Source organism: Trematomus bernacchii, unplaced genomic scaffold, assembly GCF_902827165.1.
Source record: "Trematomus bernacchii unplaced genomic scaffold, fTreBer1.1, whole genome shotgun sequence".
Taxonomy (NCBI): domain Eukaryota; kingdom Metazoa; phylum Chordata; class Actinopteri; order Perciformes; family Nototheniidae; genus Trematomus; species Trematomus bernacchii.
The window spans coordinates 3,009,143-3,036,529 of NW_022987567.1; the positions used below are offsets into that span (position 1 = coordinate 3,009,143).

General features: G+C 39.4%; 2 protein-coding genes across 2 annotated transcripts; both read left to right on the top strand.

Moving 5' to 3' along the window:
* Positions 1 to 734: 734 nt before the first annotated feature.
* Positions 735 to 5,445, top strand: LOC117478752 (bile salt-activated lipase-like). Its single transcript, XM_034125659.1, has 11 exons — positions 735 to 840; positions 1,453 to 1,600; positions 1,735 to 1,854; positions 1,938 to 2,135; positions 2,260 to 2,390; positions 3,017 to 3,124; positions 3,763 to 3,877; positions 4,054 to 4,240; positions 4,324 to 4,527; positions 4,854 to 5,063; positions 5,172 to 5,445. Exons 1-11 carry the CDS (start codon positions 778 to 780, stop codon positions 5,362 to 5,364), a joined length of 1,677 nt encoding a protein of 558 aa, XP_033981550.1. The 5' UTR covers positions 735 to 777; the 3' UTR covers positions 5,365 to 5,445.
* Positions 5,446 to 5,701: 256 nt separating this feature from the next.
* Positions 5,702 to 24,191, top strand: zgc:92275 (uncharacterized protein LOC436885 homolog). Its single transcript, XM_034125662.1, has 9 exons — positions 5,702 to 5,718; positions 6,099 to 6,149; positions 7,229 to 7,641; positions 14,774 to 14,962; positions 15,390 to 15,568; positions 16,080 to 16,205; positions 16,427 to 16,546; positions 16,877 to 17,053; positions 24,030 to 24,191. The coding sequence occupies exons 1-9, from the start codon at positions 5,702 to 5,704 to the stop codon at positions 24,189 to 24,191; spliced, it is 1,434 nt and encodes a 477-aa protein (XP_033981553.1).
* The last annotated feature ends 3,196 nt before the right edge of the window (positions 24,192 to 27,387 follow it).

Sequence of the window (27,387 nt, forward strand, 5' to 3'; positions counted from 1 at the left end):
GTGAGTTGGAACAGTATAAGCGGACATAGTAATTTAATCATTTTGAAAGCTAGAATAGCGAAGCCACTAGCTTTCTGCTAGGCTAGCCTACTGCTAAAATGTATCTATTCAGGAAATAGGTAAAGCTAAGATTTAATTTGAGTGAACCTTTTCTCAGCTGAGGAGTTTAAGGCCTTGGTATTAGTCATTATCATATTTTGTATTTTTCCTATACACATTAGCATAGCTGCCTACAGTTAATGTGTCTTCATTCTTCATTAGGCTTAAACATAATATAAAATCTCTTATCTTGCATTTTGTGTTACACCAACAATATCTGTTGGCAAATAAGGGTTTGTATGCAACTGTCTCTGAATCTCTACAATGAGTAGAATATTAAAGTTCAAAAACATTTTCCACTAACATCTGCGCCTCAGATGTGTGGGGTTATTTTTGTGGTTATATCTAATCTCAAACCATGGGATATTTGCTCGTCTGAGAATCAGTCCACCTGTTGTCAACAGAAGCAGTTTCCTACTTCAGTGTTGACCTGACATTTTGGTTTATTATCTTTATGTTTTGCTGATTACTTTTATCATCATAGTGGAAAGATGGATCAAAGACTAGCAAATTATTTTCTACAGCAGAATGCTCAAAAATATGCCAAATATGTCCTATATCAGTAAGTGTTGAAAAGCTTATATAACAAAAGTAAACAGCTATATTTATCATTCTCTTGCAGGGAGGGTCTTGTGTATATAAGCGCATGATGAGGCATTTGCTGGTTTCTGGACAGCCATGGAGAAACTGAAGATTCTGCTTGCTGTTGTCTTATTTCTGGGGACGGCCTCAGCTGCCTCTGTAAGTCTAAGTCAATTTTAATTACAATCATCCTTGATTTGCATAGTGTCATTAATCTACTCTGTGATTTAAAAGATAAATCACACATTTTGAGTGGATAAATGTAATAGAATGTGCTAATTGTTCAAATGCTATCCGCCTTCACTTATGAGTCCACCAAATCTTCTATCAACTTTATATAATTGCATAAGTTCAGCATAATCACATCTGCTTCAATTAAAAACAATTCAGATGAATGCAATTTCTCAAAATAACTTATTTTGTCCATCTACAAAATATAAAGAGTTTTTTTTCTTCTCAATACACTGTAAAAATATAAATAGTTTTTGTTCTTCTCAAAACACTGTAAAATGCTTTAAGGGGAAAGAAGGTTAAGGGATAGGAACAAATGTTTTCAAATCTGTCTAACCATTTTACAAAATGTTAGAATTGCAGTATTATTCACTAGTCATTTATTGTCTCTTTGTGGTCATTTTGTGTCTGTTGGTGGCCATTTTGTCTCTTTTGTGGTTATTTTGTGTCTCTGTATAGTCATGTTGTGTCTCTTTGTGGCTTGTTCAGTAATCCAACAATGTCATTGAAGGTGAAAGCTCTTGTATGTCGTGTCTCTAGCTTGGCGTGGTACAAACCGAAGGTGGCAGTGTTCAAGGAAGAAATATCCCCCTTGGTTTTTTCCGCTCTGTGGAAGTTTTCAAAGGAATTCCCTTCGCTGCCAAGCCTGGAACATTTGAGAAACCCCAACCTCACCCTGGCTGGGATGGTGCGTTCAAACCCTATCTGACCAAACTTTTTTAAATTATAATCTGTGAATAGCATAAACAGAAGCTAAGAAATCTCACTTAAATTCTCCTTTAATTACTGTAAAAAAATAACTAATATTGTTTCCATCCATAGGCGTCCTTAAGGCAACTAAGTTTGCCAAGAGATGTATCCAGAAAAGCGCGCTCCAGACTTCAAGTTTTGGTTCTGAAGACTGCCTTCACCTCAACATCTGGGTTCCTCACGGCCGACAAGGTAGCTTTTTTATTCTTTGATTTCTGGAATAATTGATACAGTTGTGCTTGTAAAAATGAAATAGCTTCTTCTTTCTTCCAAAGTGTCATCAGATCTCCCCGTCATGATTTGGATCTATGGAGGAGGCTTCTTGGCTGGTGGTTCAATGGGGGCAAACTTTCTCAACAACTATCTGTACAGCGGTCAGGAAATTGCAGACAAAGGCGGTGTCATCGTGGTGTCCGTGGGATACCGTGTGGGAACCCTGGGCTTCCTCAGTACTGGAGACTCTCGCTTACCTGGTGGGATAAGTTCTTTATATTCAGTAACTGCTGTAAAGTAGTGGGGTATCCTGGATGCCTGTCTGTCAGCAGACCTGTTGGCTTTATTATAATTATTTTGACTCAAAGTGTGTCATCACTGCAGGAAACTATGGTCTGTGGGACCAGCATGCTGCCATCGCATGGGTGAGCAGGAACATCCGCTCTTTTGGAGGAGACCCTAGTAACATCACCATCTTTGGAGAGTCAGCAGGTGCAGCTAGTGTTAGCTTCCAGGTGAGATGCTTAATAGGAACAATGAAGGGCTTGCCATGTTTCAGAATCAGAATCAGAATAACTTACAATTCAAGAGAAAGTTCACCAAAAATAAATAAATAAATGAAAATATTGGCCTCAGAGATGTCTGCCTTCTCTACAGTGTAATGGAAGTAGTACTCAGTACTTTTCAACATTCTTGTACTAGGTCACAAGTGCCAAGTAGGTCAAGGTCAAGGTCAAGGTTCTTTATTGTCAATCTGACATAGCTACAGAGTAATTATGCAGTTGAAAATCTTATGTCACAGGCTTCTCCAACAATGCAACATAATAACATAACATAATAACAATAAGAGCATGAGCAATACAAAAATAATAATAGTTATAAAAATGAAATAAAGTTATGATGTGGAATAGTGCAGTATGAGTCTATATACAAGTTATTGGAATGATATATATATATTAGGTATTAGATACATACTACTGAGTAGCAGTTGAATGTTTGATGTTGTTTCAACAGTTCAATAAGTAAGTACAACCTAAAAGTGTTTATTTCATCATTTCTCCATTACTGAAGCCAGGCAAATTGGCCAGCAAACATAACTACAAGTAATAATTGTATATTCTATGTTTGTATTCCTTCACAGACGCTCTCCCCCCACAACAAAGGGCTGTTCAAGAGAGCCATCTCCCAGAGCGGTGTTGCGTTCTGCCCCTGGGCTATGAACAGGAACCCACTCAAGACCGCAGAGGAGGTGTGTTTTTGTTTTATGTCAGACCATGAAAAAGTAAAAAAAAATACAACTGAATGTCCCCTCTTGGGATCAATACAATCTTATCTCATCTTGCATATTTTTCCTTGGAAGATTATAGAGATACAGACAAATAAAATCATTTTTTACTTCCAAAATTAGACATTTAATAACCCAAATGTTGCTGTTCACCCCACGTGGAAATTCCTGTGATCTTCTTTTTATATTGATTGAGTCTTAAAAATCCACATTAAATATACATTCTATGTTTTAAACATCTCGCTTTTTGCCTTTAAAAATGTTTCTGTATATGTTACTTGTCAACAATAGAAGTATAACATTAGCCAATTAAAATTAATATTGACCTTTTGGACGTCCAGTTGTTGATGGGTTTTATAGCAATTTTTGAATCTACATTGGTAGTTTACTTCAATTTTATTTTATTTCACCATCTTCATATTACAGTTATTGATTACATAGCCACACATACATGTTACATCTGAGCTGTGCATTCTAAGACACCTGGTTAGCCAGTGATTTTGAAAACACTATTACTTTTGTCAACAGGAGGCACCACACTCATCACAAAATAAATTGTCCTTGCGGTTGCTTTAAAACCTGCTTTACAACCATGTGCACAGGTTGCTGAGAAGGTCGGCTGCCCCATGGATGACTCGCTGGTGGCCTGTCTCAAATCAGTTGATGCTGCAACTCTCGTCATGGCTGCCCCCCTTCTCAAACTGGGCTCCCCTGACGGTACGCATTATCTTCTGTCCGACGTACTGCTTCATCTAGAATATAACAAGCAATGGAAATTCACAACTTATGATGTGCAATGTATCTTAGCACTTTAGCTATAATTGTTCTGTTGTAGTTTGCTGTAATTTGCCTCTTATGTCTTTGATCAGAATGTTTTTATCACTTTCTCTCAGCTCCCGGTGTGCTAAACATGGTTCTGGCTCCCGTTGTTGATGGAGACTTCCTCCCCGATCAGCCTGAAAACTTGTCCCACAACACTGCTGACATCGATTACCTCTCAGGGGTTAATAACATGGATGCACACCTGTTCACCTCCAAGGACATTTCCTCCATTGGGGACAAGAATCAAGAGACTTCTGTGTAAGGCTGATGATTTGTTTTTTTGTTTTGTTGGCCCTCAGAGTTATTTTACGAACAGAGCTCTCTACCTTATTCCACTGCAGAGAAGATGTGAAGAAGCTCCTTGCTGCTTATACCAAAGAGACAGGGCAAGCTGGTTTTGAGGTTGCCTTCACTGAATATTCATCCAACTGGGGATCAACACCCACCCAGACCACCATTAAGAAAGCTGGTGTAGACATTGGGACTGACTTCCTCTTCCTGGTTCCTGCACAGACTGCCATCTACCTGCATGCAGCTAACGCCAGGTCAGGCCAACTGCTTCATCCCCTAACCCTAATCTTAACCCTAACCCTCCTTAACATTTTTTGTTCTAATAGTACTTTAGATCTTCATTGGACAACTTCCACTAAACCTAAACACCATTTCTTGAAGAGCAAGATTGCTGCTATTATTCAGATCTTGCTGTTCTCATTAACTGTTTGTTCTTATACCTATGAGTTGACGCACTATAAATTGTAAGCGTTCTGTTATGTCTTTGGAAGTTGGGAGCAAAGTTTGAAACTGGCATTGTCATATTTTTTGGACAACAGTAATGTCTGACAGATACAACACACTGTGATGTCATTACCAGGTCTGGCCGTACCTTCTCCTACCTGCTGTCCGAGCCCAGTTTATTGGCCGGACCGGGAAAACCCTACAATGACTGGGTGGGGGCCGACCATATGGATGACCTGCAGTACGTGTTTGGAAAACCCTTCACCACACCAAAGGCTTATGGGGACCGGCACAGAGACCTGTCTGGCTACATTATCGCCTACTGGACTAACTTCGCCAGAACTGGGTAAATGCACATGCAACACAAATTTGAACAGCTTGAGGATTATCTTGCTACGAAATGTATCATCATGTGTGTTGCTTTTGCTACTTTTTTCTTTCTTTTTTTAAACAGAAACCCTAACAAAGGAAACATGCAGGTTCCTGTGAACTGGCCTGAGTTCACCAGCACTGGACACCAGTTCCTGGACATCCATGCTAAGATGAATGAGAGCTCTGTTGGACAGGAAATGAGGCTACGTTTTGTTCACCTTTGGACCAGCACCCTTCCAAACCTCCAATCACGTGGTATCACAGATGCTCAGTGATGAATTTGCATTCACTGCATTTAAAATGTATCAATTATACAATAAATCTAATGAGTGATAAATAAACCACTCAGGAGCTTATTAAACGTTTCATTTTTAATGACAAACTTTACACATAAAGAATAAATGATTAATCTTTGCACAACCTCCAACCCACATAATTTGAAGGCCTTTTAAACATACTTTGATCATCAGCCATCAATTTGACATCCTATAAATACTGTCTAAATAAGGTATGTAGTTCAATGCGAGTAAAAAGTCACTTTAGTCTATACTGTACATTACCCATCACAGACAAGGAACACAACAAAACCATGAGAGCAGCGAAGGGCTTAAGATGCTGATTAAAAACAGGTGAGTAGATGGTAAAAAAAAAAGGAGGAAAACACAGCAAACTCCAAAAACTCTACAACCTAGTCCACTTAATTTTTCACAAGATGTTTGAGCAGACAGTGTGCCACATGAGAGTGATTACAAGGCCTTCCCCAAATCTGACAGGGAGATTAATATCATATTTTGTTTAAATTGTACCCTGTAGTGGTTGTTCCTCAGTCTTCTGTAACCTTGAACAATTAAAACAAGAGGGAGAGATTGCAGCATCTATAGGTCCAATAAAACATTGATGACGAACTAGAGACCTATTTATCAACTCTACAAGATGATTATATGGTTTAAAAACAGTATACGAATGTGCCTTAGAAATCACAATCATGTCCTGTTGTTTTTCTCTTTAGCTGTGCTCACTCCCATGTGGGGCAGATGCTCTTCCCTGCAGGAAGAAATCTGTACAACACTTGCAGCTGTTAACCACACTGATGACCTTCAGTAGCGTTTGGAAAGCCTTTACACACCAGGCCGATATCTTAAATCATTGCAGGATTTAGTACTGTCCCAACAACTGCAGAACCCTGTAGAATTCTGCAAACCACACCAATCAACATCACCTAATCAGTAAATCAGACCCTTTTAAACCCTAGCTAAACAGATAGGCCTAATAAGAAGCCTCATTTTATATGGCATTTTTCTTGGTTATGTCCAATGCCTGTCAACCCGCACTTAGGCTTGTGCAAAGACTACAGAGCTCCAATAACTCTCACTAAATAAATGCAAGAAGCCACTTTTACATAAGAGTGCAGTTAAGAGCATTACCGATTACAGCCTACAAGAGGGCGCATGCAGCTCAGGAGTCAGGCTTTGTCACATTACAGGTTAATTATACAGGCTGACCAAAATGGCTAAGAACACATTCAACTTATGAAATATATAAATAATAAAAAACATGTGAATTAAAAAAGATAAAGCATACAACTTATGCTTAGTAATACCAATTAACATGATTATAAGCATACTACAACATTGCCCTATACACCTTATTTCATACACGTGACTTGAATGACAATGACATTACACTCGAAGGTATGTGAACACCCATGGCTGGTTTTTTATGGTTTGACATCTCAAGAATACAGGATCGTCTTCCTATCTTTGACATTAACTTTTTAATGTAAATATTTGTGTTACATGAGGCCCATTCAGAACATTAAATTCATGGTATCAATGTTACTCTCATGGTTTGACAGGGAAAGTATGATCACTTATGCAGTCTGGTCTGAAAGTATGTGTATGTGTAACAAGTGAAAGTAAAAAAACGAAAGGCCACAGGACCAGACAATCTCAGTGCTTTTATTTTGAAAACTTTAGCAACCCAACTGATCTGATCTTCAGTAATCTAATTAGCAAGTCTAAATCCAGGCAGGCTGATAGCAGCAGAGACAAAAGAGGGGGCGGCCAAATCAAAATTAAACTCAATGCCAACACTAGGTGTGGCTCTGTCAGATGAAACAAACTGACAGTGATATACCAGCAGAGACAGGACCTGCAGTAAGAGCATGTCCCCTGGGAAGTTGGCAGTTATTTTGGGGCTTGGAGTAGCTGCGGTGCTTATCATACAAAGTGGAGACCCGCTGGACTCCTGGTACCCGGTATGGCGGGAAACAGGGCTGCTCGCACGGGCTGTGGTGTGCCTCATCGCCGGGGCTTCCCTCTTCACCCTCGGCTGGCTGCACGGGTTCCTCTTCGGTCCCCTGGAGCTGCTGAGGGGGCCGGACGATGTGGGATACATAGTCGAGAACGGTCGCTCGAAAGCCCAGGCTGCAAACGAGGTGCGCCGCAGGAGGAGAACCGGAGACCTGCCCCCGGTGTATCCGAACGGCTGGTACCGGGTGCTGGACTCACACATGCTGCGGAGGGGAGAGGTCAGGAGTGTCACGGTGCTAGGTAGGCTGGAAGAATTACTGCTGGTCACATAATAAATAGGCCACTTAAGAGTAGTGTAAAAACAGATGGGCTATAACCACGAATCTTCTTCATTAGGTTACTTTCATTAAGCAATTTCTATGTTTGAACATGCTAATTGGATTTATCTAATTGAATACCTTTTTTGCAACAGAAGTCTGAGATCAAGTCAAGTTCAAAATGTTTGAATCAACACCTTTTGAGAGGGAATTTGAAATATCTCTTTGTATCATTCCATAAATCTGATAAGAAACATAAAAAACAATACAAATCTTGCCATATTTGTAGTTATTAATTTTACAATATAAGCCTACAAAGTTAAGATATAATAATAAATCAGGCTACATATCATATAGGAACAAACCCTTCTGTTAACATCTTTAGTAGATGGGAATGAAACTTGAAAGTGTGTAAGTGACTGATACACAAGTTATGAAAAGCTAGATTGCTCAAACTCTGAAAAAAGACGGTCAGTGTATGTTTTGGTCATTGGATTTTCTTTTCACAAATGGAAATTCAAAAACAAAAAACGACTGGATATTTGATTTTCGTTTTCAAATTGAAAAACCAAAATTGAAATACAAGGCGTTTTTCTTTATCACGGTCAAAAGGGGATTTACTAAACTTAAAAAACGGGATGATTTTCATTTTCTACTTCTCAAAACAAAAAATTAAATCACTAGAAAACAGAAACAAAAAAAACCCCCCGTTTTTTCATATTCTGCTACCGGAAGTTACCTTACAAAATAAGAGCGCAGACGAAACTCACGGAAGTGATTTCAAAACAAAAGCACTCGTAGGCTATGCTAAAATCACACTTTGAATCACTACAGTATCCTGTTGAAGGAACTGTGATTATTATAAACAAGGAGAATTTAGCGATCACAATGAAAACGGCCAAGACACACTTTGAGCCCAGAAAATGAATGTTATAAAGGGCTGTAAATATAATAGGCCTATTTCTAAAATGGACAACATTGTTAGGAGATTTCAACTATACAGCGATTCTGCACTGCGGTCAACTCAGCCGTCTGGGTGACCAGATGTCCCGCTTTGTGCGGTATTGCACAGCATTTTCACGACTTTTGGTGCGTCCCGCAAATTGAGACGATGTCCCGCATATTTCATTTTGATTGGCTAAAACGCTTTTCTAAAATCTGATTTATGACATGAATCAGATGCGGAGAAAGGCCGGCTCGGTTCGCTGACGGCCGGCACCGCCCTTTATTATTATATGTTTTAAACTTTATATATACAGTCTATGGTTTTAAACGGCATCATGTAAGTTGCGCTGACAGGCGACAGAGGTTCACAGTGTACCCCCCCCGCTGACAGTTCACGAGCGTCCATAGTGTCTCTCCACCCCCGTTGACAGTTCATGCGTCGACATTGCATTTACATGTCCCACGGGCCACATTGTCCCACACAAACATACTCTAGAGCAGAAGTGGCTTGACACAGTAAAATTACTTCAATGTATTGTTAGTAGTAATATCCTTCAGCAAAGTAACACACTCTGTCACTCTGGTTGCCCTCTTATGATGCTGCTGTCTTTTAATATATAACTATTTTTCAGCCGCTAATTCGTTCCTCGCAGATTCTTCAGTCTCATCAGCCTCATCCTTCCATCAGTCCCAGTCAACGCTCAAAGTGTGTCTTGGCCGTTTTCATTGTGATCGCTAAATTCCCCTTGTTTATAATAATCACAGTTCCTTCAACAGGATACTGAAGTGATTCAAAGTGTGATTTTAGCATAGCCTACGAGTGCTTTTGTTTTGAAATCACTTCCGTGAGTTTCGTCTGCGCTCTTATTTTGTAAGGTAACTTCCGGTAGCAGAATATGAAAAAACGGGTTTTTGTTTTGTTTCTGTTTTCTAGTGATTTAATTTTTTGTTTTGAGAAGTAGAAAATGAAAATCATCCCGTTTTTTAAGTTCAGTAAATCCCTTTTTGACCATGATAAAGAAAAACACCTTGTATTTCAATTTTGTTTTTTGAATTTTAAAACGAAAATCAAATATCCAGTCGTTTTTTGTTTTTGAATATCCATTTGTGAAAAGAAAATCCAATGACCAAAACATACACTGACCAAAGACTAGCTTCCATATCATTATAGTGTGTGATGCTTTTAAATTACATGTAGATGCAGTAAAAACATGACCACAAGTGGCTAACCATCATCGAACACAATTGACTAGAATTAAGAGGTTCTCCTACACCAACATTTTGGACGGAGATCAGGTAAGATGAGATAGATCAGACGTGTCAAACTCAAGGCCCGCGGGCCAAATGTGGCCCGCCACGTCATTTGATGTGGCCCGCGAGAGCTCGCAAAGAATATAAACAGTTTATTATACGGTTACATGCCGTTTAAGCACGTTGCCCATAAACTGCATGTCCCAAAATGCATTTCGTTTTGTGACGTGCGCACTGAAGCGACTTCCTATCAGCAGCGGCACTCTGAGGCGGTGAGTGACCAGTGTGTGACTGTGAGTAACACAGAGTTGAAGGAACATAATTTACGGCGGCACAGAGACACCAAACACGGAGCAAAGTCTGCTTCAGCAACCGAGACAAGCAACTCCAGTCCCAGAACAAACAGACAGAATGACCCGCTCTTTAAGAATCAGTCGGTGTTGCTGCGGCTCAGAGACACACATGGATTTATTATGTTTTAGAAAAACTCGCGTTACGGTTATTTCCGGTTTCTGGTTGATTAAAATATATGAGGTCTTGGCTTGCAGAGTATGAACGTCTTTTTGCTATATTCAGACGATAAATACTTATAAATACTTGTGTAAAGTTTGTAAAGGAAGGAGGAAAACTTCCGCGCGATCCCTGTCCCCTCTCACTCTGTTCCTCCTCATCACGCCGCCGCCCCCCCCCCCACTCACTGCTTACTGAAATAGTGAGTGACAGGTGATAGTAACACAGCAGGATCTGGGACAGGGGGTTCTCAAAGTCTTGGCTTTCAGACTATTAAAATATTATTGCTGAATTCAAATGAAATATAGCCTACTTAAATAATGCTTGATATACAAAAGAAAAATACTTTATTATTCACAAAAAATAGATTTCACAAACATTGTATCTCTTTTTGATAAGATATGATGAGGCTAACTACATTTCATAAATTCATGGGATTTATGTAACAGTAAGAGAGTGAAATGTTAGTCTGAGCCCACATACAGTATTTTTGTGTCTACGTGCACAATACATTAATGCACAACCATGTGCTTTCAGACGTAGTTATTGCCAAAACCAATAATACTCCAATGCAGAGGCAATATTGTTATACAGTATAAAACATTATTTTGATATTTATATATGTATATTTATATAGTGTTAAAATTACAACCGGCCCTTTGAGGGCAACCATAATGCTGATGTGGCCCGCGATGAAATTGAGTTTGACACCCCTGAGATAGATACATGCCTGGGCTCAGCAGTGGGGCAGGTTATGAATATGCTGACACTGCCCCCTTTTTACATGAGGCATCAGAGATGTGAAATGCAGACGGGTGTGTTTACCCGGTGTGAACCCAGAGAGGAAATCACTTCACAACAGTGACATTTTTACATTGCATTTAACCCATAGTTGTGGAAAGATACTAAAAAGCGCCCTTATAATTATTTTACTTCAATTGTAATCTTAATTTTTAATGATTATGATTCATTACCTAAAGTAAATTGTAAGAGGTGCAATTGTCAATACAGAAAATTCACCTTTTCTTATTTGAAAAAAAAAAAAGCTAATTTAAAGTTCTTTGAACTTTATTGCATTTCTACCACTCAGATATCTGTCTGTTCACCTGGTTTCTGTTGTCAGATAGCTTTGTATTGCGCCAAGTTGCCAGGATATGCATGGAGACAAGCTCATATTACACCGTTTTTTAGATTTTAAAGTATACATCCAGAACACAATGACTTACCATCTTTGTTAGTGTAGTTAAGCGATCCGGTTCCAAGTGTCGTGGAAACGGGAGTGTTTCATAATGGAAGCAACGTGACATCTTACAATTATTTGTATTATAAATCAATTTGCTGATTTCTGAATAATGTGTTTCTGTACTCATGTTTTCACTTAGGCCACAAAACAACTTGTGTTTTGCTGATGAAATGCTTTACTGTGGAGCTGCTGCAGTATCATTAGCATTTCAGTAACACAATAATGCCTTTTTTCAGAGAATGTAGCCACAGATCGTAATACTGCAAATATTTGAATACTAAAATACTATCATCAGTAAGCCATTGGTTCAATCACTATTGTTTTACCTCATTAATTAGAGAAAACCCATGTTCAGACCAAGGATTGAGTTCTTTAAATATTCTCTGATTTGCTTAGATTTGGTTTCACTCTAAAACAATAATTGTTCTACTTTTGGCTGTCTGCTTGGCAACTGCTCTCTTTGCTGTAATAACAGTAGATCCAGTGTATCCAGCTGGACCTGATGCCAGCAGGATGGTCTTAATTCAGCCTTACCTGTCCAACAGTGACTGAGTGACATGTTAAGTTTTATTTTATTTACTCCTTTTTCAATAGCCTTTTTTTTGTCAGCTTTTCTGACATTTGGGACGTTTTAGAAAAATGAGTCTTCTTCATATTTAGTGTTGCTGTAGATCTCTTTCCTTACCCACTCCTACATCAGGGGGAGGAGGCTGAATGGGATGGGTTAGAGGGGGTTTTGGGTGTGAAGGAGGTAGATATTGTGTTGAGGATAGAGGGCGTGGGGCTGGAGACTCTTTCGATCCTATTGAATTCTCCCATGATCTAAATCTTCCCTAGGTTGGGTTCCTGTTCGATTCCTCTTGTCGCTTGTTTTTTCATCAGAAACAGATCTTTGACCCAGATGTAAAATATAAAACCTCCCATACCTTCTTGGTATGCATAAACTCTGTTACAAAGTAAATGTGTTTCCAACAACGATACCTATGTGATTTATTTTAGAATATTTTCATTGACACACCTTATTTAAAACATACGTGTTTCAGATGTGTTTTAGATGAGCTATTCCTGTGTTGCTATGCGGTGGGACTGTTTGATCTCTTCAGAGAGTTTCTTTGCGTTTGAATTCAAAACGGTTTCAAAGAGGGTGTGGAGCTTTCATGCTTCTGTCACATCACCCACCATAAATAAACAAACAGTATATGAAAGGTTTCCTACCCGAAAAACATATCCACTAGTGAAAAGAGACACCTGCTCTTGCAAAGTGGATTAGCATACAGCTTCGCTTAAAATAATCGTATATTTTATCCAATAATCTATAAAACTGAGAAAAAGTAGCACATCCCACATTTGAGAAGCTGTTACCAGATAATTCACTTTTAGACCCAATCATTTAAAGTCAACTCTGTTTCTGATGATGTTTTAATGTGCAGTGGTTATGTCAATAAAGTAGTCTTTATTTACAACAGGAGTTGCTCAGTATCATGACGGTTAATCTTCTGACGCAAGAATGAATTGTCATGCTTTTGAAAAAGAGAATATACATTTCAATAGATTTAGGATTTAAAACAACACAAACAAATAACAAATATGTAAATTGACATGTGAAAACTTTAATATTGATGCACATTTTAAGGATCCTGATCATTTGTTGACTTGTTGGCTTCTCTATATCAGATTTTCAGCAAACACTAGTGTAACACACCGGTTTTTAAAGCTACACACTAAATCTGTGATGCAGATCAACTGTTACCAAGGTGGAGATAATGGACTCCTATAAAACAGTAATTATACAGTACAGGCTCTGTATTAGACAACCTCTTAGTCCATGATGCTTAATATAAAGTAAATAATTGTACATGCTCTGGTCCTCTTCAACCCACCTTGTCCCTTTCAGTACCCCCCCTCCAATGTGCTGCTCCATATTCATTTGTACAGGATCCAAAATTAGCTCCCCCAGGATCTGCATCCTGCTGTGAATGACTGCAGCACCTTGCTCTTAACCTTTCTGTGCAGTCAGCCATTTGCATCATGTATTAAATTCCGCTTATTTTGCCCTTTGCTCCTCCTATACATTGCGCTGTGGTTCAGTTCTGCCAGAGGGTTACTCTTGACCAAACTCACTCGGCCTGAGCTAATCTGGGAGAAATCTGAAGACTGTAGGTCAGCCGAGGTTAAGGCAAAAACAGTTGACACAAGAGGAAGAGATCGTAACACGCTGTGTGACTGTGCACAGATTAATCTGAGCACGCACCGTGCTAAATCCATCCTTGTAGCCAAATTTGACGTAACATTTAGCTAACAGTTGAATGAGGGTAGCAATAGGCAAAATAAGCATTTGAAGTGACTTCAATTAATTATGTTTAAAGCCACTATGTATTGAATTTGAAAATCAATGCACACCTAGCCCAACCAACACGTTGTACTATAATAGTTGAATTTGCTACAGACAGAACAAAAGCCATTTTAATAATTACACACATTTTTCAATTCTACTCGGGGGTTTTCATTATTGATGAAGCCATTTTTTAAATTGCCAACAAGGCACACATAATTTAAAAAATCCAATCACTGCAACACTTCATTCAGAATTTGGCTGCGCTCTATATATTTCAAAAATAAAATGTATTCGGGGCCAGTTCGCTTGTGACAGCCAATTCTATCATTTTAAAACAGCAGTCGCTGCGTGCCTCTGAGGTTTGCCTCCACACAGTGACAAAGCAAGTCTACACTATCTCTGTTTGCCAGTCGCTTCTAAAAGAACAGGCTCAATAAAAATAATTAGGGTAACCTTGTTATAAGAGTCTTTACATATATTGCCCGTACAGTTGCTTTTGCCTGTCCTCTAATTAACCTCCTCTCATTAATTTGCCCAAGGAGTTATCTTTTATATAGCCTCATCCATACTATACGTCTTTGAAATAATTTATACTTAACTTCATACCATCGTAGGGTTGGGCAATATGTTTTATATATTTTTGTATATGTCCAATATATTAGTAAACCATTAAATTAGCTAAATAAAATGACAAAAATCGCCAAAAAATCAACAATCGTAAAAATATTTGCACAATCCTATAACCTACATCTTATAACATTACCATTGAATTCTAATTAGTGGCTGCTCATTCATTGAATTGTGTGTCCCTTCCCCCATGAATGGCTGTAGGTGAGCAGGTGGCAGTGTTTCGGGGCCAGGATGGCGAGGCCTACGTTGTCGATGCCTACTGCCCTCACCTGGGGGCCAACCTGGCTGTGGGGGGGCAGGTGGTGGGGAACTGCATCGAGTGCCCGTTTCATGGATGGCAGTTTCGGGGAACGGATGGCAAGTGTGTGAAGATCCCCTACGCAGAAAAAGGTAGGAAATTATTTATCATACAAGAAACATGTTTTGTGGATAATAAAAATTGACTTGCAATGTCTCAGGGCCTTAATTGGTTCTATTTTAGCTTTCATTATCTTAAAATAAAATGCATTTCATTTAACCATGCATTACTGTTTCTAGAAAGAATAATAGTTAAAGGCCTTGCAATTGGGTAGTGCTACATGTCCTGAGGGGGGTGCTATAGGACATCCTGAGACAGACGTCTTATGTCTAACCCTTACATTTTGGTCTGTGTGCTGGGTGTAAAATCTAAGAAATTGGGCCTACAGTTAGTGCTAGCAGAAAGGTTGAGGGACCCAAACAAATATCTAGATTCATATGGGTATTTTTGCATTTAATTTACAGATTTAGAGATCACATGTTGATTAAAGAGACTATTTGGCTTTGGTTTGTCGTTCAGTGCCAGAGTTTGCCAAGGTGCGCATCTGGCCCAGCTGTGAGCTCAACGGGCAGGTTCTGGTTTGGTTTCACTGCGACGGAGAAGATCCTCAGTGGCTGGTCCCAGAGCAGCAGGAAATCACAACGGGCGAGTGGGTGTACCGGGGGAGAACTGAACACTTCATCAACGCTCACATACAAGTAGGTGCATACAGTATGTGGGTGGATGTGTTGTTACTTAAATGAATAGGATTTAGAGTTTTTTAAATAGAAACTAATTTATTAGGTGTTTTTCTTTCACCTAGGTGTCTCGACTGTTTACTTGACGATTCTACATTTTATATTTTGTTGATTTGATTAGATTTATTTCGAATGTGTAAAACAATAATACAAAAATGTAATTATTATACAATACAAAGTTAAGCAGTGTCAAATTGATATGCAAAAATATTACTGATTCTAAGTTATGTATAAACAAATAATCTACTTAATTACACATCCGAAAAGGGGTGGGAAGAAGTTTACACTTATTTAATCCCACCGACAAAATTATTAACAAATATATATATGTATATATATATATTTTTCTTTTTATTATATAAATGATAAATTACATATAATGACATATATGACATATAAATGAAATATAAAATTCCCATGGCAGAGAAGGGGCTTTTCTTCTTTAGAATGGTTCATGGTTTTCCAACTGTAGGAGATTCCTGAAAATGCAGCAGACATCGCTCACCTCGGTCACCTTCACACGCCGGCCATTGTCAGTGGAGTAGATCTGCGATACACCAACAGCAAAACCTGGGAATTCGTGCGGCATGACTGGAAGGTAAGGATCTCACACCTTTAACGATCTTCAAAGTTTTAAGGATGCCACATCACTTCTAAACATTCAAAAGTGTTCGACACACTCTTCAATCGTGTTGATGCTACTCAGACTGTACAGGATACATTTCTTTTAGGAGGGTGAATTACTTCTGAATGGTGTATTTCTGTGTTTAAAGGCCATTGTGTTTACTGTGGCTACATTTATGTGTGTGTTTATTCAAGGTTCAATGGGAGCCAGAGGCAGAGCCCAACAAGCATTGTTCTCAGATGTTGGTGAAACATGCTCTTACTGTCTTTGGAAGCACCTGGCATCTGCTGGATGTCTGTGTTTTGGCCAGACAGGTACAGTACAAACATTTTAATTCTACTGACAGCATAATCATTAAACCTCTCAGCGATTTGATTGATTATGTTTTAGATAAAAACATCTACTGAACTGCACCTCAACTCAAGAAAACAAAACTGAGATTCCTTAAATTTAAGTGTTCGTGAAAAGTGCCCAAAGGACATGAACAGTGCGTGTTATAACAAAATGTAAAACATTAGTGGCCTGAATACCAAATAAGTATTGAAAATGCTTTAGTTTAGCATGTAACAATAGCAATTACTATGCAGTCTGTGCCTTTAATGTATCTTGTTTACTCAGTTGCAATGATCACACATGTGTTCCAGGTGGGTCCAGGAGTGGTGTTTCTGCTGATTGAACACAGTTTCTTGGGCCGGGGTGTTATCCTGCAGTGTGTGACTCCAGTGGAGCCTCTGTTGCAGTTTGTCACTCACACCATCTTCTACCAGTCAAACATCCCTCCTCTGGTGCCCAAATTCATCCTCAAAGCGGAGTCCATTCAGGTACAGCACACACTCACCTCTAACTATGAATGCTATATAGTCGGTAATGTGCTCTATGCTGCTATATTATAAGAGTCTTGGAGTACACATCAAATCTAACGACATGGCTGAGCTGCATGAATGATGTGCATTTAGAATATTGTTAATACGTTTATAGTTGGGATGTCAATAATGTGATGTGATCAGTGTGTGCTCTTGCCTCTCACTCCGCCTATGGTTTAATCCTGCCTCGTCATTGCCACCAAAAGTAACACCACACAATAACAGAGAAAGGTGTAAATAGCCCTCATTAAACTCGATAATTAGCTGTGTAGTGAAGTGAAAAAACACAGTCATGGTTTTAAATGAAAGGAAAACTAGTAAGTTGGTGATTGTGTTTGCACCTCAAAAGACAACTGAATACATGACCTGACTTGAACATTGAAAATGTAATTCTTCCTCCTACACAAAGCTGATTCAAAGCCCTCTTCAGTGGGGGAGTCATTAGCATTTTAGCACAAAGATTTTTTTTTTGTCTTTGCTGTTCAGATAAGCAAAATGATGTCACCTTAAAAGGGCCATATTGTGCTTTTTGGGGTTTTACCTGTCCTGTAGTGTGTTGTATGGTTTTTTGTGCATGTAAATGGTCTGCAAAGGCTCAAATCTGAACGCTCCCTCCAGAGGGAAGCTCCCTCCTTTGTTTACTTAAAGAGGACCTATCATGCAAAATGCACTTTTGTACGTCTTTTATACATGAATATGTGTCCCCGGTGTTCCAGGGAACTCACCAAGTGTCAGAAAACACAACCCTCTCTATTTTCCTCCATACCTAAATCTCTAAAAAAGGGGCTGCAACGGATCTGATAAAAACTGATCCAGATTTGAACACTGTTCTGACGTCAGGACGGTGGCGCTACGGCTATTGGGCCAACTCCACCAATCAGGAGGAGACAGCCACGGCCATTGCCGTTCGAAAGCGCTGGAGACGCTGTAGTACATATGCCAGGCCAGTAGGTGGTGCTGTTCTCACTGAATCTGCCCTTGCAAATCCAGAGCTAAAAAATGTCAAATTGAGCAAAATGAGGCATGGCTAAAATGCATGATCTGTTTGGTATTTTGAGAAAAAAAAAGTATAAATATGCCTAATATAGGTATGGTCCTACACTATATTATTCAAATATAGCATGATAGGTCCACTTTAAGGGATCAGTAGATGCTTTACTGTAGTTCGGTGGTTATCAGTTGATATTTTTCTATACTAATGCAATATGAGAGGAGAACAGATAAAACAATATATTTGTATTTAACAAAAAGCCATACTCAATTGTTAATTGCAAGCAACTTTAAATCATGAGAAGAAATATATATAATGTTTTAATCTTGCAACAAACGTTGTCGTGTGGTATTCACACAGCACAATTTTGGAGGACATTTCAAGAGGTGGGCTGAAAGGCCAAATCCTAGCAGCTGATGGAGTAACTGTGGCGTGACATTTAATCATCAACACTTCAAACAGAAATCCCTGCTGATAAATTATAATAAATCAAATCCTGCAATGAGACAGGAAACAATTACAGATGGCTGTCTTGTCATTATGTGAAAGTGAGAGTCTGTTCCGTTTCAAATCTCCTGAAAATGTGCCACCTGCTGATTATCAAGTGCTAGGAGCCAACACCAACATGTTCCTAATATGACGTATGAAGTTATCAAACAAACCTGTAACTACTGGTCAAACAAATTGAGTCTTGCGTTATCCTGGCAAAATGTGTATTCTGGAGACAGCCATTGTAGCAGGAACTACCACAGAGGAGGGTTTACAGTACTAAGATGGGTGTCTATTTTTCTCTCTGTGGACATAGTTTTGTCTTTACGATGTATCTCAATTGTACGAGAAAATGTCAGAAAACTTTACAGGTTGGTAGTTAAATCAAAACGTAGGGTTTGTTTAAAAATGAGTGTGGTCTGGGTAAGGTGACAAGAAGTAGGGTGAAAGGACGTTGGGAAGATTGAATGTAGTTTCATTCTTAATCATAGTTAAAGGGGACCTATCATGCAAAATGCACTTTTGTACGTCTTTTATACATGAATATGTGTCCCCGGTGTTCCAGGGAACTCACCAAGTGTCAGAAAACACAACCCTCTCTATTTTCCTCCATACCCAAATCTCTAAAAAAGGGGCTGCAACGGATCTGATAAAAACTGATCCAGATTTGAACACTGTCCTGACGTCAGGACAGTGGCGCTACGGCTATTGGGCCAACTCCACCAATCAGGAGGAGACAGCCACAGCCATTGCCGTTCGAAAGCGCTGGAGACGCTGTAGTACATATGCCAGGCCTGTAGATGGTGCTGTTCTCACAGAATCTGCCCTTGCAAAAACAGAGCTAAAAAATGTCAAATTGAGCAAAATGAGGCATGGCTAAAATGCATGATCTGTTTGGTATTTTGAAAAAAAAAGTATAAATATGCCTTATATATGAACAAGTCAGGAGTGAAATTGTTTATCTCTAACATATTCAACTGCCTGCGTCAGCAATCTGTTCCCTCTGCCAAGGACAAGCGGCAAGAGGAATCAAAACAGGAGAAAGACACAACACATCGCGCAGAAAACCCTGAAGAAGTATCACTGCACCCGCCTGAGGAATGTTCTGATTATGGGAGACCTATGACACAAATGGAGGAGTCTCCACTGCCCGTCACCCCCCCTGTCAACGCCTTTGAGGATACTCTTCATTCATCCCCCAGCTCTCTCTACTCTCCGCTCACCCTTTCACCCTCGCCCTCCCCCCTGGAGTTCGATGACCGCATGAAGGCGAGATGCAGGGTTGGCAGCATGTCCTTTACCCCCGCCCCTCAACGACGCCCACCAAAATCACCGAAGACAAGCCTACGTCAACCACCTCCCCCCCCTGGCAGCATCTTCTTTACCCCCGCCCTTCCACAACGCCCACCAAAATCACAGAAGCAGAGACGTGCACCATCTCCCCCGTCTTCATCACCGTGCCTACGTCAACCACCTCCCATCCCTTCAAGAAAGCATCTGCAGTCTCCGAAGCCTGATAAGGATGTGTGTGTACAAAACGCAACAAACTTTTACTGATATGTGCTGGGTCCAGGCTCAAGGGCATATGGCACTCTCAACTCTTTCCAGCACATGCCGGGGCCCTGCCTGCCAGTAGCTTTGCCGATATCTGTGTTGATAGGTAATAGATTAAGAGCGGTAAATCAGCTTAGAAACAGGAAGTGCTCAAACGTTTGTGTGAGGTTATCAAATTTAGCAGTGATTCCATGTCAGCCACAGCTTGTCACAACATTTTTTACTGATAGTGTATTTAACAAACTTAAACTAGCTTTATTAAATGTCAGGTCTTTGGCAGGAAAAACATTTTTAATCAATGATTTTATCACTGAGCACAATCTCGATTTTATGTTTTTAACGGAAACTTGGATTGAACAAAATAACAGTGCAGCTGTTCTTATCGAATCAACCCCTCCCAACTTTAGTTTTATGAGTCAGGAAAGAATGCATAAGAAAGGGGGTGGAGTTGCTATTTTGTTCAATGATTCCATTCAATGCAGGAAGACATCTTATGGGGACTTTGCTTCTTTTGAATATGTGGCCCTTCAGCTGAAATGCTCCTCTCGAGCTCTGTTCCTAAATATCTATAGACCACCCAAATACTGTGCAAGCTTTTTTGATGATTTTACTGAACTGCTGTCTATAGTGTGTATTGACTTTGACCGTTTAGTCATTGTTGGTGATTTTAACATCCATGTTGACAACCCCCAGGACAGAGGGGCTAAAGAACTGTTTTGTGTTCTTGATAACTATGGACTGACTCAGCATGTGGCGGAGCCCACGCACAATAAGGGGCACACTCTGGACTTAATTATCTCAAAGGGTCTGAATATCTCAAAGGTTGTGGTGACTGATGTTGCACTCTCTGATCATTCCTGTGTTTTCTTTGAGAGCTCTATTTCTGTTCACAAAAATGTTCAGAAAGAGGTAACCACAAAGCGATATTTAACAGAAAATACTAGGGAAATGTTTACTCATAATTTTTCATCCACACTTGCCCCTGCTAACATCTCAGTAAATGAGCTAGTAGATCATTTTAATTCAAAAATTAAAAATGTTATAGATACCATTGCTCCAACTAAGGTAAAGGAAGTGATTAGCAAGAAAATATCTCCATGGAGAAAGGCCATGACCGTGAGAACAGAAAAAAGAGAGTGTCGAAAAGCTGAACGTAGGTGGCGAAAAACAAATCTCCAGGTTCACTTTGAAATCTATAAAGAGAGACTTGGCCTTTATAATTTGGAATTGAAAAACGCACGACAGTCTTTCTTCTCTGACATCATTACCAAAAACAAAAACAACGCACGTGCCTTGTTTGCTACCGTCGACAGACTAACTAACCCCCCAGTGTCAGTAGCCTCTGAATTTCTATCCACCAGGGCGTGCAATGATTTTGCCTCCTTCTTCACTGACAAAATTCAGAAAATTAGACAAGCAGTCAGTGCCTCTACATCAGGTACAGCAAATGTTTTGTCCCTATGTCCACCTAATATCAATTCAAACACCATGACACAATTCCATCAGATTAATGATAAAAACTTAGAGGACATTATTCAACTTCTGAAATCCTCCTCCTGCTGCCTTGATATTATTCCAACAGGATTTTTCAAAGATGTTTTTCCTTGCATGGCCTCAGATCTACTTCATATAGTAAACACATCTCTTCACTCAGGTATTTTTCCAGAGGCCCTGAAAACTGCAGTCATTAAACCGCTCTTAAAAAAGAATAATCTAGATGCCTCAGTAATGAACAATTACAGGCCAATATCAAACCTGCCATTTCTAGGTAAAATCATTGAAAAAGTTGTATTTCAACAGTTGAGTAACTTCTTGCATTTAAATAACTGTTTGGATGTGTTCCAGTCAGGATTTCGTCCAAACCACAGCACTGAGACTGCTCTTGTAAAGGTCTTCAATGACATCCACTTAAACACAGACAGTGGCAGAACTTCAGTGTTAGTATTATTAGATCTCAGTGCTGCGTTTGACACTGTTGACCACAACATATTACTAGACCGACTAGAAAACTGGGTGGGACTTTCGGCAACAGTTCTAAATTGGTTTGAGTCCTACTTAAAGGACAGAAAAAACTTTGTTTCTATAGGTAAATACACATCTGAGTTGACAAATATGACATGTGGGGTACCTCAAGGCTCCATCTTGGGGCCTCTTCTCTTTAACATCTACATGCTACCACTGGCTCAGATAATGAAAAACAACAAAATAAGTTACCATAGCTATGCGGATGACACACAAATTTACGTAACAATTTCACCAGGAGATTATGCTCCAATTCAAACACTGAGTAAGTGCATTGAACAAATCAATGACTGGATGTGTCAGAACTTTCTCCAATTAAACAAAGATAAAACTGAGGTAATGGTTTTTGGAGCCAAGGCAGAACGTATAAAAGTTAGCGCTGAGCTTCAGTCTGCAATGTTCAAAACAACAGATAAAGCCAGAAATCTAGGTGTAGTCATGGACTCTGACCTGAGTTTCAACAGTCACATTAAAACAGTTACTAAATCAGCCTACTATCACCTAAAGAATATATCTAGGATTAAAAGACTAATGTCACAGCAGGATTTGGAAAAACTTGTCCATGCTTTTATCTTCAGTAGACTCGACTACTGCAATGGTGTCTTTACAGGCCTCACTAAAAAATCTATTAGAAAGCTGCAGCTAATTCAGAACGCCGCTGCTCGAGTCCTCACTAACACTAAGAAAGTGGATCACATCACTCCTGTTCTGAAGTCCTTACACTGGCTTCCTGTGTGTCAAAGAATAGATTTCAAAATATTGTTGCTGGTTTATAAAGCTTTGAATGGTTTAGGCCCAAAATACATGTCTGACCTACTGCTAAATTATGAACCATCCAGAACTCTCAGGTCTTCAGGGACTGGTCAGCTTTCTGTCCCCAGAGTCAGAACTAAACATGGTAAAGCAGCATTCAGTTATTATGCTCCAAATATCTGGAACAAACTCCCAGAAACCTGCAGGTCCGCTGCAACTCTTACTACTTTTAAATCCAGGCTGAAGACTTTTCTTTTTGCCGCTGCTTTTAATTGAACTATTCACATCTTAAACTGCACTGTAACTTTTAACTTTTATCCATGTATTTTTTCTTTTAATGTTTATTTTATTATCTTTTCTTTTTAATGACTGATTTTAAATGCCATTTTTAAAATGTCTTCCATTTTTGTAAAGCACTTTGAATTACCTTGTGTTGAAAGGTGCTATATAAATAAACTTGCCTTGCCTTGCCTTGCCTTATATAGGTATGGTCCTATACTATATTATTCAAATATAGCATGATAGGTCCACTTTAAGGAAGAGTCTGTTTCTTTCTCAAAATGAATGAGGATATAGAAAGTGCTGGGAGTAAATACAACAGGAGAGGATTAGGTCCATATGTGGAATTTATTATGAGCTCTGAGAAAAAAGTCAGATTTGACTACTGACTTTATTCTCATAACTCAAAAACTGTTTGTCAGATGTCAAGAAATTGTTCACATGTGGCCCCAATCCTCTTCCGTAGGTGTCTAATAAAGCTCACATCAGTCACAGCATCACATTGTGAGGAGGCTAATGGCTCCTTCACCTTTCTTGCTTACATCACACCTATCTTCAAATACAATCTCCATTTGGTCTAAACTAAACACGCTTGGTTGGTGACTGCATCTTGCATGGTTACCTCTGTGACAAAATCTGTCTGCACACAAACAGACAGAAATATAAACGCCTTGCAAGGTACTGAAACCCTCCTTTCCTTACCTGCTACAGACACATTCTCACAAAGAAAAACACTATACAAGCGTCATGGCTGGTACATATTTAGTCAATGTTTTGACAGCTTTTTGAAATCCCTATTCACAACTCTGTCCATTGACCTTGCTCGACCTGTCTTGTTTTGTCTAGTTTGAGCGGGACGTAATGATCTGGAACAATAAGAAGTACATTTCCAAACCTCTCCTCGTGAAGGAGGACTCAGCCATCCTGAAGCACAGGCGCTGGTTCAGTCAGTTCTACAGCGAGAACAGCCCGCGGCTGCAACACCAGCGCAACACTTTGGACTTTTGACCCTCCTGAACCACAGGAGGAGAGATCAGCGGAGAAGATGTCAGGTCAGACCAGGGTTGACATTAATCAGAGGTGTCAGGGGAGGGTGGCTTGGATTGGATGTTTTAACTGTCACATGTAATAAATGAAAGGAGAATGGACCTGTTTGTGGGCTCTTCTGAAAGCCTGCACCTTAAATTACCCTTCTTTTTTCTAGTGTTACTGAAGTTGCTTATATAAATCTACAGCTTTATACACAAGTGCCTACAGCTGTCATGTCCCCTGGTCGGACTGGTATGAATATAATATTATATTTAATGTAATAAGTGACTGAACCTACAAAGTAATAATAATACTGAAATCACCACAATTGCCTCGTTTATAACTGTGATTAAACCATTGGGTTGTCGGAGCCATTTTACCCTGTAAAATGTGAATTATTACCTAAACTGTGATTCATTTACATGTTTAACTAGAAACTATATAAGTTACTTTTTAAGCTGTTTTCTTCTGAATGTTTTATATGGGTTAATATAAACCTTGAGTTTGAGTTTAGCGGAAACTGCTGTTATGTGATTGTATATGTTTGTTTCTCACTTTGGCTTTATCATCTTCGGCTGCAGGTAAAATGTCATGTTTGTTTGTTCTTTTGTTGATATCTCAGGTTACTCAACAGTCAGCTGATAGTGATTATTTTAGAAAAAGCAGTATGATGACAAATGCATGGCTTTTCCTTCAATGTCCATTCCTCATCTCTCATAACAATCTTTAGGATTCAGGGTCGTAAGGACCATTAATTAAACATGATTATGAGTGAACTTTAAGTTGATAGATGTGGATTTTACATTAAAGGGGACCTATCATGCAAAATGCACTTTTGTACGTCTTTTATACATGAATATGTGTCCCCGGTGTTCCAGGGAACTCACCAAGTGTCAGAAAACACAACCCTCTCTATTTTCCTCCATACCCAAATCTCTAAAAAAGGGGCTGCAACGGATCTGATAAAAACTGATCCAGATTTGAACACTGTCCTGACGTCAGGACGGTGGCGCTACGGCTATTGGGCCAACTCCTCCAATCAGGAGGAGACATCCACGGCCATTGCCGTTCGAAAGCGCTGGAGACGCTGTAGTACATATGCCAGGCCTGTAGGTGGTGCTGTTCTCACTGAATCTGCCCTTGCAAATCCAGAGCTAAAAAATGTCAAATTGAGCAAAATGAGGCATGGCTAAAATGCATGATCTGTTTGGTATTTTGAAAAAAAAAAAGTATAAATATGCCTTATATAGGTATGGTCCTACACTATATTATTCAAATATAGCATGATAGGTCCACTTTAAATTACATTAGTTCGACAACAACCACAGGTGACCCGAGCCCGGTTGAGCTAGATGCAACAGACTGCTTAACAGGACTTGTTTTAACCAAAAATGTTACAATTCATTTTTATAAAGTAAAAACAGGCTTTTTAGAAGTTGTAAACCAAAAAGACGAGTGGCAGCAACTCCCAGACCGGACAACACTGTATCATACGGACCTGGATTTTCTTAATTTTACTAAAACGACATGATAATGCTTTGGACAAGACTTGAAACAAGCGATTTAGATCATTCACTCATAGGGAAAATGTTTACTGAGGTAATAAATCAAGTGATAAATAAGCAAATTTTCTCATAGACTTCTATACAATCTGACTTCCCAGGGGATTAGCCCCCTGCTGGACATTAGAAGAAATGCAGGTTTAATGCACTTCCACATAGGCTTCACATTTCATACCATGATCTTGCTTTCTGGGCACAACTGGCGACAAACGATGAAGAAGTCCTTTTATTATGACAGATAATACTTTCTGTTCATAAATTATAACAAACAAGAGTAGCATTAAAATAAATGACCTTTTACTGTAATTTTAACAAAATGTAAGAGAATAAAAACGTGCTATATGTGCAATCATTTTACTTAAAATGTTTTATTTATATGTGTCTTTATTGACAACTGCACAACAAAAACCCTTTATTTAAAATGAAGATGTGATCATTCATGTTCCTCTTAACGCAGTGATTGTGTATTATAACATGATTGTTTCCATCACTGCTCTAGAAGATCTATACAAGACATCAATATGTATATATCCATGTGTTTACTCCAAGCTCACACTGATGACTCCATACTTAATCAGTGATGACTGCAATGCTTCAAATGCTTTGCTTTATTGAACAATAATAGTGTGCAATAATCTTCAGTTGCCATGGGTAATAGCGCTGATGATGTTGCTCATCATTACACTTTAATTTCCGAAAGAGAAGAAGCATTACAAAGCAAATAACCAGCAATGTAAAAGAAACTCACTTGATATAAATGTGAGATGAACTATGTTCCCTCTGAATATTAAAATGTATTTTTGTCACTGGCTGATCATGTTGTGCAGTTTATTTAAATATGCAGAATAAATCTGTCGGCTTTTCCCTAATGTGTTTTGCTCGTGCATTTCTCAACTCCAGACCTTTTCATTTCGCTGACTACGATAGTGTGTTAAATTAAGCATAATAAGGAAAGGTTTTTGTATTACTTATCCAGTGGCACTTTTGTGAGGCTTGTATTTTATGCTAAGCACTCTTTATCTGTGAATGTGCTTATCTTATCTGGGTTTATGGTGGCAGAGAACTCTGTGTGCCTTTGTTATAATGAAGCATTACATCAACATTTGGCTCCCTTGAGCTTTTTCCAGGAGGAAAGCAGACTTGGTGTAACGAGGAAACATTGAGAGTGCGTTGGGACTGTGTTAAAAGCTAAAGAGAATTGTTAAGTAAAGGATGGCTGAGGCAGAAGTCCTTGAAACCCAGGAGGAAGGCGTTGTTACACTCAAAGAAAGGCACCTGGGAGCTACAGAAGAGACTTATTCTGGAGTTTTCTACACCACGAGGGACAGGCAGGAGGACGAGAGCGAGTCGGTCATTCAGCCTCTGTTGCCGCACGAACAGCAGAATCACAAAACAGACACGCAAAGGGCTCCAGATGGGGCTGACCCAAAGACAGCTGCTCTACAAGAGCTGGATCTGGCTGGCAGGCGTGAGCCCAGCTGCAGTGGAAGTGTCAGGAGTGTGTGCAGTGACAGCAGTCGGCACGAGTGCCCCATCTGCAGCGAGCCGTTCGACCCTCACTGTGTTACCTTTCTCAACTGCAACCACGCATTGTGCCACCACTGCACAACCGG